Source organism: Ipomoea triloba, chromosome 6, assembly GCF_003576645.1.
Source record: "Ipomoea triloba cultivar NCNSP0323 chromosome 6, ASM357664v1".
NCBI classification, from domain to species: domain Eukaryota; kingdom Viridiplantae; phylum Streptophyta; class Magnoliopsida; order Solanales; family Convolvulaceae; genus Ipomoea; species Ipomoea triloba.
Genome location: NC_044921.1, coordinates 20,751,897 through 20,765,533, shown reverse-complemented (window position 1 = coordinate 20,765,533; position 13,637 = coordinate 20,751,897). Strand labels below are relative to the sequence as shown.

General features: G+C 36.6%; 3 protein-coding genes across 3 annotated transcripts; 1 reads left to right on the top strand and 2 right to left on the bottom strand.

Moving 5' to 3' along the window:
• Window positions 1-254: 254 nt before the first annotated feature.
• Window positions 255-1,935, bottom strand: LOC116021910 (protein TIFY 10b-like). The gene is made up of 4 exons (XM_031262434.1): window positions 1,686-1,935; window positions 1,263-1,571; window positions 1,066-1,123; window positions 255-946 (listed from the first exon to the last, which is right to left on the bottom strand). The coding sequence occupies exons 1-4, from the start codon at window positions 1,792-1,794 to the stop codon at window positions 790-792; spliced, it is 633 nt and encodes a 210-aa protein (XP_031118294.1). The 5' UTR covers window positions 1,795-1,935; the 3' UTR covers window positions 255-789.
• Window positions 1,936-6,011: 4,076 nt separating this feature from the next.
• Window positions 6,012-8,383, top strand: LOC116022679 (putative pentatricopeptide repeat-containing protein At1g17630). The gene has a single exon (XM_031263496.1). The coding sequence runs from the start codon at window positions 6,087-6,089 to the stop codon at window positions 8,229-8,231; it is 2,145 nt and encodes a 714-aa protein (XP_031119356.1). The 5' UTR covers window positions 6,012-6,086; the 3' UTR covers window positions 8,232-8,383.
• Window positions 8,249-11,055, bottom strand: LOC116022681 (sm-like protein LSM1B). The gene is made up of 5 exons (XM_031263497.1): window positions 10,745-11,055; window positions 9,731-9,799; window positions 9,534-9,649; window positions 9,388-9,450; window positions 8,249-8,745 (listed from the first exon to the last, which is right to left on the bottom strand). The coding sequence occupies exons 1-5, from the start codon at window positions 10,803-10,805 to the stop codon at window positions 8,668-8,670; spliced, it is 387 nt and encodes a 128-aa protein (XP_031119357.1). The 5' UTR covers window positions 10,806-11,055; the 3' UTR covers window positions 8,249-8,667.
• Between the last annotated feature and the right edge of the window lie 2,582 nt (window positions 11,056-13,637).

Below are 13,637 nucleotides of genomic sequence, written 5' to 3'. Positions count from 1 at the left end.
TATTCCCAAGTTTTCAAGCATCAATCTTTACTTGTCTTCTCTATTCTCTATAATTGAGGCATCTTTTTTATTTTCCTATTTAAGGGAATTCATCAACCGCATATGTATATATTCATTAGAATATAAGAGTTTTATCACGTGACATTATCTGCATATTCGCACTAATATCAGAATAATATGCTTATACATACATAAGATAAAGTTACAAAACCGGATTGAAGTTTGTACCATTATTCATATTGCCTTATATCAAAACTGATAGATTTTAAATGATCAAACAACAAAAATCACTATAGTCAAGAGTGATGTTACGTGTTCAGTACAACCAGCTACAATAACATCTTTGTACCTAAACCAACACAACGCCGGTGTTGAAAAAAAAACAAAAAATACATTAATTATTGGTCGATGCACTAAAACAAAGTACATCCGGCTACACTAACATCTTTGTACCCAGTACCCACGTAACACCATGTTGTATAAAGCTAAAGCTTTGGATTATAGTATTTGTTTTGTTAGACCACGAGGTGTCTTGAGCAGACCCTAATTGTATGGGACACCTTTAAGCCTGTACCATACTGATCCAATTAAGAAGCAAAGTGCTGTCCAAAATACATTAATTAATTGTTGAATGATGAACTAAAACACAGTCAAAGAAATGAGGCTTTGTTAGGTGGCTTTGAGAAGGCCAAAGTCAAGTTTAATAGGAAGTCACATGCAGCTAAAACTATTAACTACATATTCTATATTCAACCGCTAGAAGAACAGTTCAGGTGATTAATAATATAATTATAACTTGAAGTTGAGATCTAGCAGCTCATTCCCAGAATTGGAAGATGAATGATCCTCATCGCCATTGTTGGAAGAAGAAGAAGGGTGATTCTTGGAGGATGAAGGCATGGCAGAGTGGTGGTTATGGACTTGGTATGGTGCTCTTGCAATTGCCCTGTATAAATCACATCAAACAAACAAAATTAACTATTGATCTTAACTAACGAACATTGAAAATCTTAAACATTTGTCGTCAAAGGTAAAATTGATGAAGATATGTGGTTAATTAATTACCTGTCCTTCCTCTTCTCCAGGAATCGATGAAGCGATGATCTTCTAGCGATGGGCAAATCTGTAACAGAAAACTTTATATATCAAAACCCATCCTTCTATACTGAAAGCATGTGTTCCATCTCAATAGTTGGATTGCACATTTATGTTTATATATTATTTGCTGATTTTGAGGTAAAGACAAGAGAATGATGGATTACCAGAGGCATTAGTTTCGGCGTGCTGCAATGGAAGCGGTGGAGGATCGGCGGCGGCGGCGGTAGTGCGGTTGATGTTATCGTCGGTGGCGGCCGGAAAGACGGCGCAACTGCTCTGAGGGCTTCCCCTGCTAGCCAATAACATAACCGCCCTGGCTTTGTCCGCCGGAAAATCATCAAACACCACGAGTTTGCCGGAGTAAAATATAGTCAACTGGGCAGTTTTGCAGGGCGCCTCTCCCTCCTGGGTTGATTTTCCCAGATTGCCCAGAAAATCCATTGTCGCAGTATCACGAGACTCATCGGGTTTTCCTGAAAAAGCACAAACCTTGAATTACTTCTACACTACATCGATCATACAATACAACGTTGTACAAGGAAAAAAAAACACAAGAAAAGATCGAAAGAGATGGAGATTGTATGTACCGATTCCAAGGCTGAGATCTCTGAGGCTAACTTTGCCGTGGAGATACTGGCCCAAGAGGTTGCAAGTGCGGACGAAGTTGGACTTCTTCTCCGGTGCCGGTGCGGACATGATTACGAGGTACGAGGAAGCTGATCGGAGGTATTGTTGGGATGCTGCGAAAAGTAAAAGTGGGAGCTAGGTGAGGTTGCAGAAATGGCGGATAGATGGAGGGAATATATTTGGGCGATGAGGTGTGGCCAGCTGCCGGGCTTTGGTTTGATTGTTGAAAATTGCATGCAATAAGTTGGGGGTGTGGGGCCCAGGAATGACCTTTTTTTTTAAATTTCTTATCTTTTGACTTGTTCCGGCACGTTTTAGTTGCCGCGGCAGCAACCACGAAGTTGCCTCGCTAGCCTCGATGCAACAACCGCCATTATAATATTCATTCTTTTGAAAGCATGCAAAATTAAGTGTCCACTTTTTTAATACTCCTTAGTACTATTGACTCCAAGATGTTGAAACACAAATAGTCAAAATATTGTCTCTACTAGACTCAATCTTATAAACTCCCATATGAGAGAGTTATTATATGTCATTTGAGCATAAGTTACTTGGTCAATTTTTTAATGTCTTACCCCTCAACACAGACATATTCTTTCTTTCCCATGACCCGAGAAAGCATCTCTGAGGAATTTAGGAGGACTACAGTTGATAAGACTCAATTCTTGGTATTTTTTCTCAAACTTAACTCTTGTGATTAATTAAACTGTTCATGCAGGTAACACACTTATATTCTTTAATTATATTTGTTGCCTAAAGGCGAGATCCATCGGACCCTTATATTTTGACCCGATAATATTATAAAAGCATAAATATTGTAACTCAACGGCACATTATATGAGGGGAAAAAAAAAAAGAAATGCAATGTGAAATTTTATTATTAGCCTAACTAACAACTATTGTTTTTTATTTAAAAAAAAAACAACTATTGTTTTTAAAAAGTAGCATTAAATTTAATATAACTATTAACAGAATGATTGAAAACACTACATTACTCAGAAATCAATGACTAAAAATAATGACAAATATTACTACAACCTCTATCTTATATATATGTGTGTGTGTGTGTGGGGGGGGGGGTATAACAGAGCTAGGATTTCTTTTGAGGGGGGTGGGGGGTGTGACGGAGCTATGATTTCTTTTGAAGGGGGTGACGAAGAAGCAAAGGTAAACTAAATTCAAAAGTTGATTTCTTTTTTTTTTTGAAAATTTTTTCCATAACTGAACCAATAAAACACTATCATATCATAAACTAAACAAATTCACATTCTGAATTCTAACATTCACATATTCACTGATTTACAATGCCACAAATTGGATAAATTAAAAGCTAAGTTCACAAAATCACAAGCTAAATGTCTAAAACCAATACCATTTACCAATAATTCTAACAAATGTCTAAAACCAATTATTTCTGCATTTTTGCCAATCTGCTCACTGGCTCACTGCTCATAGTTACAGGAGTCGCAAACTCACAACTCACATTAACATTCATAAATCAATAAATTATAATCCATAAATCATAAACTGATAAACAAATTCATGTATTATGTTAGAGAAATAGAATAATTCAATAAACCGTAGCTTAAGAAGATTAAAATAAAATTAGAGTAATTAGGATTTAGGGCAAAAGTTAAAGAAGATAAATTAGGGCAAAATGTGAACCTGAGAAGTAAGAGAAGACGAGAGGCGCTGCCGCTGAGTGGTGTTGCCGGTGACCGGTAAGGCGGCGAGCTGGACGGCGATCTCCGGTAGGCAGGGACGAGAGTCGTCAATCCAGAGAAGCAGCGGCGGGTGAGGATGCGACGAGGCGGACAAGCGAGAGAGCCAGAGAACTGCGATCTAAACAACAAAATAAGAATATATATATATATATATATATATATATATATATATATATATATATATATTCATATACAGCCCCAAAACGACGTCGTTTTGGGGCTGTATATTTATGGCAGTGGGGGCAGCTTCCCCCAGGGCAACTCCGTCACTATATATATATATATATATATCATGTAAGAATACTTACAGTGAGTTTGGTTGGAAATAATGAAATAGGGGAGAAAAGAATTATAATAAGATGAAAATAAAGTAAGAATTCAAATTACATTATTTGGTACGAATAAATATAATTATTTGGGATTGGGTATGAAAGAAGTGGTATAATAATAATAATCAAGGATAGTAGTGTCATTTTATCCATTTTTTCCTTTCCTACAACCATTGACAATGCGTTTGGTTAGGCGGAGGAAATTAGGGAGAAAAAATTGTAATTCGGTGAGAAAAAAATTAAGCGATAATTTAAATTACATTGTTTGATAAAAGTGAATATAAATATTAAAATGTCATTGTATAACAATAGTACGAATGATAAAGTAGTCATTTACCGTTGGATTGCAATTCCTTCCAACCAATTTATGAAGTTTGGTATGAATGAAATTACAATTTCATCCTACCAATATAAAATCCCAATTTTATAATGAGATGTTATTCTTCTCTATCTCATTTTTCTCTCTCCTCCAAATAAATATGGGACTTTGAGACACTGCAAAAAAAAAAAAAAAAACTTTCATGGAATTACTCTAAAGAAAGAAAAACAGAAGAATGAGAAAGCGATGGAGCGGCGAGATGAGAAATAAAATTGAGGGAGATCCAGTTGCTTGTGCAACATGTGGGAAGGTACGTAGGAATTGAAGAAAGAGGACAACAATATTGATTAATAATACGTATTAATTAATAAAGTCCATAAAGTCAATGTGGATGTTCTTGAAAAATACATTTTACTAAATACTAATACTGATACTGGTTTAGGATTGGAGGACTAGAAGAGTCGTGTTTGGAAAGTGAAGACTGGACTACGGAGGAAACCACCTCGTACGAAACGCGCAATAAACGCCTAACTCACATTTCTTCGCCAACTCTTTCACATGTTTTTTTTTTTTTTTTTTTCATTTTTTTAAGGCAAAAACTTGTCTTACGAAACAAAGATTGTGAAGCAAAAAATGTAATACTTATACTAATAAATATAATATTAAATTATAAATAAAATATTTATTATTTATATACGAAAATTAAATATTTTTGAAAAAATGTAATACTTTTACATTTTAATGTAATAATAATATTCTTTTCATCAAATCCAATGGGGTATTTCAAGTGGCAAGTGAGCTCTCTTTGTGGGGAGAAATTTTGGGAGAACCCGGGTTTAATTCCCGCAAGTGACGAGTCCCCTTGGGCCAGTTCCCGTGCCTCCAGGAGCGGACGTAGACCCCGGACCGTTAAACGGACGGAGAGAAAGATCTTGTAAATTTACCAAAAACAAATATTATTTTCATCAAAAGTATTATATTTTCCCTTATAAGTAATCATTACTTATAAGGGAAAATATAATACTTTTTGATGAAAAAATTACTACAATTTTACATTAAAATGTAAAATTATTACATTTTTTTTATCAAAAATATTACGTTTTTCTTTATAAGAAACAAACACTTTATTCATAATTAGTATTACATTTGATAGTATAAGTATTACAGTTGTATATTGGTCCGATCCAACCTGTCTAACGAATACAAGTCATGACACAATTGCACACAAGTGTGACATTATTATTTTTTTTTAGTCTATGTTTTACGTATTTGCAGATTATATTTGGACCTCATGAACTTCCTCCAATGCTCAAGACGAAACTGTACACTTATGCACAAGGAGCTCATTCCAAATCAAATCCCTCAAGTATAGCATAGATCGAACCCTCATCATATTGCTAAAAACAAGCCCTAACCAATTCTTTTCGTCAACTAAACCAATGTCTTGTGGATTGAACCCATGCTACTACACTATTTTTATATTGTAAAAACTCGCATAAGATCATTTCACATAGAAGATGGATACGAAACTCATATATGTAATATTTTTAGTAGAAATTTAATACAAACAAAAAGTCAATTAAGAATAAATTTGTATATTTTTGCTAAAACATATTTATTTGTCCCACAAAAAGTATTAGCAAAATTGTATTCCGTAATATTTTTTCGAGACAACCTCAACCAAGTTAGTCATGTTGTTGTCTTGGCAATCACAATATTACAATTTAAAGTTAGACTTCTATAGTAGGAGCAGTCTATTGACTTTTTAGAGTTGAGTAGGTTGATTATGAGCAATTTATGTTAATTTACTTTAATATAATCATTTGTCAATTAACATCATTTTAGATCATGATTCACACATGGATCACAGTCCACACGATAATTTGCCGGTTAGAACTTAGAAGGTCGAGACTCTCCAGTTATGTGGATCACAGGCACATATTGGTTCAAGCCAAAAGAGTGTTTGTTGAAGCTGTATACCAGAGAGCAATGATCCATGGCTGTTTTTTAGCTTCAAGGCACCGCATTACTCTCCCTTCAGTTCTCACTCTCCAGCGTTCTTTTACCTCTTACAATCCTTCACTCAATACCGGGTTAAGTTTAGTCAGACCAATCCTTTACTCAAGCGCCCAAAATGAACTCCATGGCTTCTTCGACAACCTGTTGCAGCAATTAAATGCCTGCGCTGAGCAAATCAAACAAATCCACTCCCAAATCATACTCACCGGCGCATCCAACTCGGGTTTCTTGGTCGCTAGGCTCATTTCTGCCTATTCCGGCTTTGGGCTTCTCGATGAAGCCCGAAAGGTGTTTGAAACCTCCCTGGTTGAGTGCTTTTCGAATTTACTGTTTTGGAACTCGATCTTGCGGGCAAATGTTACCCACGGAGAGTTCTTAGAAGCTGTTAAAATTTATGCCAAAATGCGTTTGTTTTGGATTTGGCCTGACGCCTTTGGGTTTCCATTGATTGTGAGGGCTTGTGGCATGTTGGGTGATTACAACCTGTGCAAGGTTGTTCATTGCCACGTAATTCAGATGGGTTTTCAGAATCACCTTCATACTGTGAATGAACTGTTAAGCATGTATGGAAAGGTTGGGAGGATGGATATTGCTCATATATTGTTTGATAAAATGTCCACAAGAACTCACCTTTCTTGGAATATCATTATTTCAGGGTTTTCCCGTAATTTTGATTGTGATGGAGCTCGTCAGATGTTTTCGCGGATGGAATCCGAGGGTTGGCAGCCGAATCCTGTAACTTGGACATCATTGTTGTCGAGTTATGCTAAATGCCGGCGTCATGAAGATTTCTGGGGATTGTATATTCAGATGAAAAGGATAGGAGTTGAGATTACTGCTGAAGCACTTGCTGCACTCATATCAGTTTGTGCTACCATGAACATACCAGACAAGGGTGAGATGATACACGAATATGTCATAAAAGGCGGTTTTGAGAATCACTCAATTGTGATAAACTCTCTTATAAGTTTGTATGGGAAAAATGGTGGTGTCAAAGCAGCTGAGCATCTATTTTCTGGGCTGGACTCAAGGAGTATAGTCAGCTGGAATTCTTTGATATCTTCCTATGCGGAATCTGGATTATGTGATGAGGCCTTCGCCATATTTTCTCAGTTAGAGAAGCTGGGTGAGCATTCGATGATCAGACCTAATGTAGTAAGTTGGAGTGCTGTTATTGGGGCATTTGCTGCTAAGGGGCGACACAAGGAGTCATTAGAACTCTTTCAAAGAATGCAATTTGCGGGAGTAATGGCCAATTCTGTTACTATTTCAAGTGTCTTATCAGTTTGTGCTGATATATCTGCGTTGCGTCTTGGTAGAGAAATCCATGGTTTTATAATTAAGGTTCTAAGGGATCATGTAGATTTATTGGTAGGAAATGGACTGATTAACATGTACATGAAATGTGGTAGTCTGAAGGATGGGAAAATAGTGTTTGACAGTGTAGAAGAACGGGATTTATTCTCGTGGAACATGATGATTTCAGGCTATGGAATGCACGGCCATGGTGATTGTGCTCTGGAAACCTTTGATCAGATGATTAAAGCTGGATTTAAACCAGACGAGGTTTCTATGGTGGCAATTCTCTCAGCATGTGGCCATGCAGGTCTCGTTAGTCAGGGGCGCAAACTTTTTGATCAAATGAGGACACGATTTGGGATTGAACCACAGGTGGAGCATTATGCTTGTATGGTCGATCTTCTGGGCCGAGCTGGATTGATGCAAGAGGCTCACGACATGGTGCAAAACATGCCGATGAAACCCAACGCCTGTGTTTGGGGTGCGCTATTGAACTCGTGTAGAATGCATAAAAACACAGAAGTTGCAGAGAAGGCTGCTGCTGAAATTCTGAATCTTGATTCTGAGATGACAGGGAGCTACATGTTGCTTTGTAACTTGTATGCAGGCTGTAGAAGATGGGATGAGTCTGCAAATGTTAGAGTTTCAGCAAAGACAAAGGGGTTGAAGAAAATTGCAGGGCATAGTTGGATTGAGGTGAAGAAGAAGGTGTATATGTTCTCAGCAGGAAAAGCCTTGCAGACAGGGATGGAGGAGATACATTGGATGCTTAGTGTTTTGAGTTATCAAATGGATAAAGAAGAACAGAAGATATAGCAAATCAATTGTGAATATTTTTGGAAACATTTCTTTAATTCAAGGATTCAGAGCATAAGATTTGATTACAGCACTAGATTAAGGTCTCTAACACTCAAAGATGTCATTCTACAATTTGATTTCAAGATAAATTTGAGCAACTCTCCATTCCATCTCCAGCAGCCATACTTTACTCATCTAGTCTAGTAACAAAAAAGTAGACTTCAACCTAGCAACACTCGGGGAGTATAATTTAAACATGACGACAATGGGCTTCGTAAGGGGCAGATGATGTGGCGAAAAGTAAATGGGAAACAGAGCCTCGACCTCGGTAGAGAATGCCTGACCGTCTGGTCCTAGTTACATTTTGCAGCACCCAGCAACCGCGATAATATTTGCGGATGACATGGCGTGAGTGCAAACTGCAGAACCAGATTTCTCGTGCTGGAAACAAACATCAGTCCATATCGAGGAACTCCATCCTCTTTCTCATAGTTCCTTTAAGATCGGTAGCCTCTCTTTCTGCTTTTTGTGCCTGAAGAATGAGTAATACACACGAATAAGACAGCCATATTACAAGGCTGAAAGAGAAGCTTTAGATTATTATCTTCACAATTTGAAATACAAACAGTCATTACAGCAATATCCCTAATTTTGGCAGATGCAAGATTACACTACTTTAGTGCATATATATATATATATATACATGTTGCAAAAGTCCACCTAGGCGCTGATTAATCCCCACCTAGGCGCTAAGCGCCGGCCGATCGCCTAGTGTATCATCTTAAATGGTGGTCTAGGCAACTAGCCGACTAGACCGCCTAGTCGGTCGATTAACTATTGTTTTTTTTAATGGGTCATTTCACTCAAAACAACATCGTTTTGAGCAAAATAACCCTAAATTATACAAACTTTAGATATTTTTTAAGTTAACACTTAATATTTTAGTATTAACTATTAAATTATTATATAATTTATAATTATTAGTCTTTAAAAATTAAAAATATTTAAACAAATTTAAAAAAAAAAATAAAAAAAAATACACGGGCGCCTAAAATTAATCCCCGCCTAGGCGCCTAATATTTAAACAAATTTTAAAATTAATCCCCGCCTGGGCGCTCCCCGAGCGCCTAGCGATTTTTTCAACCATGATATATATATATAGGTAGTATCATACCCTTTTTATCTCTGCTTCTGAAACGCGAGTCATATGTGGTGGAAGTTCCTCCTTATCCAAATCCTGACCAAACACAGAAAGCTTGTTAAACTAAGATTCAACGCAAGAATAAAAAACAAAACTCGGTACATGAAAACATAATATACCAGCTCGCCGATCAGCACAACATTCTCTCCACGAATTATGTATAGACCTAATGGAATGTCACAATAGAGATCACCAACAATAACCCGCTCACATGCACCTTCAAGAACAGCATTTGCTAAAAAGACGGGGACAATTTCATCAATTGGCTAACATTTTCAGTCAAATTCAAAGTGGATAAATGAAAAAGAAGCGTTACCAAATTGGTCAAAAGATCTAAGTGTGCCCAAAAGCTTCCGACTATCTCGCAGCAACACAAGAAGTTTCTCTGTTGGGAAACAAGTGATGGTTAAGACAATATACGGGAAATCAGAAATTTCTAGAATAAGCAAAAACTACTTTATCAAGTCCAATAACGAGTTACGTGTCAGTACAAGTTACATGACTACCAAGGTTAAAATTCTTATTGACACATGAATGGTGAAAAAAATACGAGCATTAAATGAACACATAGCATTATTAAACTCGGAATGCTCCACCACGCCACACTAAAATGGAAAAGAATATAAACTAAGTTAAGGTCTAAAAAACACAGATGGCAAACCCTAATAACTAGTTAGAAAAATGAATTAGTAGAAGACAATATAGTCTGTTTAGCACCATCAATGAAGTCATTTTTACAGGCATGGAAGGTCTAACCGTCTAACTAACAAACAAAAGACATGTCCTTAACTAGTAACAAAATTTTCATTGGACAAAATCAATTCTTTTGCCAAGCCCAGAAACTAATGTCCTCCGTCAATCACAAAGTAATCACTTTTATTCACTTAACACCATCTGCAATACTCGGCAAGACAAGAAACCACCTATGAAGAAGTAGAAGCACAAAATTCATAAACATTACTAAACCACAATGCCAAGTTTTCGAACACTGTTTTGAATACTCAAGAAAAGATGAATCTACAGTATAGGATTAACCAGGAATCAGTATCAAAACCCAAACATTAAAACATGAACTTTCTAAGATTCTATGGAAGACTTTATCAACACAAACGCGTTAACCAGGCATCAGTATCAGAAACCAAACATAAAAATGTGAACTTTCCGAGATTCCATTAGCAAAACACACATTGTTCGAAATCTAAACACAGATACAAGACCGAAGCTTTATTCATATCACGTTACTAACTCACTAAACCAGACAAATTCATAACTTCATAAACCTAAAAGTTAGATAATTAGCAAAAGAAATAGAGGGAAAGAGAGAACCGACTGTCAAGATAGCTGGCAAGAGAAGTGGAGAGGTGGATATCTTCCGGACTAGCCCAAGACATTACTGATGATAATGAAGGCCGGGAATTGGCGCTCGGAGTTGTTCAACTTTTCCGGTATCCGAAAAATTCCGCAACTTATATTCAAATTGCATTGGCAGCGCAGCTTCAACTCAAATCAAGAACAAACCATAATCCAGTTAACAAAACCAAAAAGAGTTGACTTTCTAGGTTGATTCAGATCTGAGAAAACCCTAAGTGTGGAAGTGGCCTATTTTCCCCAAACCTGGTTTGGGGTAGCCGGGTAGAAGCACATATAAGGCCGAAGGCTGTAGTGTACTAGTATTCATGCTTGATTTGATTCTGCTGCTTAACGATTTGGATGGCCCCCAAAATTTTATATTTCTAATTTGACCCCTAACATTTTTATTTTTCCCCTTTTTCGCTAGAAAAAAATATTGTTTTTTAGTTGAATGATGAAATTTGTAGTTTTTAAATTTTTGTATTTTTATAATGAAGGAGGGGACATCTCAGAGGTCACTCAAAGGCCATTCATTATTTGACACCATCCGCTTAAGGCATCTCTGCATTTTTATTTATTTATTTATTTATTTATTTTTTAAATTCAATTGGATAGACACCCGACTAAGTATTTTGATTACACGAAGTCGAGGCACACCCATGAAGTCATCGTTCAAAGTCCAAGCATCTCAGTCTCCGACTCTCGGTTGAGGCATCATTCTTAAGCCTCAAGGGCCTCAAGAGCTTTCTTAACAAATCAATTTGTCACTATGTTATGCTCCCGACATGCATGCACAACCCAAACATCCCAATCTTTACGAATCTACCGCTTGCACTCGCTAATGATTCGCCACGTTCCCATTAGGTAGGAAACTACCATCATTAGTAAAAATGTATTTTTAATTTTTTTTTTAATTCACGGTGTATTGCAAGCTTGTAACAAGTACAAAAGCTGCCAAAATAGTATCTTTTGTACATGTTTTTTTTTCTTATTTTAATTTCATTCCGTGCAACGAACGTGCAAAAAATACTAGTATATATAAAAGAGTTAATACCATATGAAGCAAAATCGTCCTTCTACTCCATACCACGCTAAATGCGTAACTTTCTCTGAAGAATAATCCCTAATTGCATATTTCTTCTTCTTCATTGCAAATTCCCAACTTCTAAAACAACCCTAAAGTGGAAATTCAATCCAAGCAAATCAAAATTGTTTGAAAGGTCAGATTTCCTTAGCGAAGAAGATAAGAATTTTTTGAAGATGTTTGGGGTGGAAAGAGCAGTAAGGGTTTGGGAAAGGGAGAAGCGAAACGACACCGTAAGGTTATCCGGGACAACATCCAAGGAATCACGAAGTAGGCCATTCGTCGTCTGGCTTGCCATGGTGGAGTGAAGCATATATCCGATCTCATCTACGAAGAGACTCGCAGCGTCCTCAAGATTTTCCTCGAGAATGTGATCCGCAACGCTGTTACCTACACCGAGCACGCTCACCGGAAGACGGTCACCGCAATGGACATTGTCACGTCGTGTATGCTCTCAAGCGACAGGGCAGGACTCTTTACGGATTCGGCGATTAGGGTTTGGTATTGGCAATGTATATTTTGGTGATGTTTAGGTCTAGGGTTGCCGATTCGGGTTAAATTGGGCTTTTTATTCTGAATCAATCTTCGATTGATGGTTGTTACAATGTTAATATGATTTAAATCCAATGAGTGTTGGTTCTTATGAAATAAAAATGTAAAGATGTATATGTATATGTAAAGATGTAAGCTTTAGGTTTTGATTAGGGAATGTTAATCATGGGTTGAATTTGCGCCTTAGTTGTTTGAGAAATTGATAAGTTGAGATAAAGAAGAAGAAATATGCAATTAGGGATTATTCTACAAAGAAAGCTACACATTTAGCCTGGTGGGGAGTAAAAGGACGATTTTGTCCCTAATTTTCACGAGTTTGGGACTAAATGTGACAAAATAATCAAATTCAGAGGACCTTAGATGACATTAACTCAAAAAAAAAAAAGGCTAGTGGTTTCAAACATACCATATTCGTGAATCGCAAATTGTCTCACGATATGATTTACCCAAATGTTATGTTCTCATGACAAATAAACTTTCTCACTTAACATTTATCTTAAAATCTCGTTGTCCATTTACACCCATCCAAAAAGAAAGAAAGAAAGCAAAGAGTGTAAGATGAGTGTTGGTCCTAGAAAGGCTTAAGATTTTGTCCAATGGATTAGGTTGAATGTTGGTGCCAAACTAGATAGCCAAACCTGGCTTTATTTTTTGGATGATGAGGAAACCAACAAGTATTACTTGAGGACGTGCATTAAGTAAACTCTGTTCCGATGTAATAAATAGTAAACTGTATATGAGAAGTAAATTGCACTATTAGTGCAGCGCTACAATAGCAGCGATTGCAAGATGGCGTGACAATTTTTTTAAATTGCCATGTAAATATGCTTTGCAATTCTGACAGGTGCAGAATTCTCCTACTAGAATTGTAATAGCAACTTTTGACATTTTTATTAATATTTTTATTATTATAATAATAATAATTAATATTAGTACCTTATTGATAAAAATTATTTTTTAATAACGTAATATGAAAGTGAAATCACTTTTGAAAGAAGAGAGAATTGCATGGATAGAGAGTGAATAGTGAATAATTGCAAATTTAGTGATATGACATTGTGAAAGTAAGAAGATTGCAAGGGTGCTAATAGCCTTAAGAAGATTTTGTGCAAAGGGCTCCACCGAAAACTGGCTTTATTGATATTTGATTATTTGGGTTGGTTTAATTGTTTCAGCCAAGCCTTCTTATTATAGCCCACCATGTTTGTCAGGTACAAGGTTTTAACCAAGAAACCAT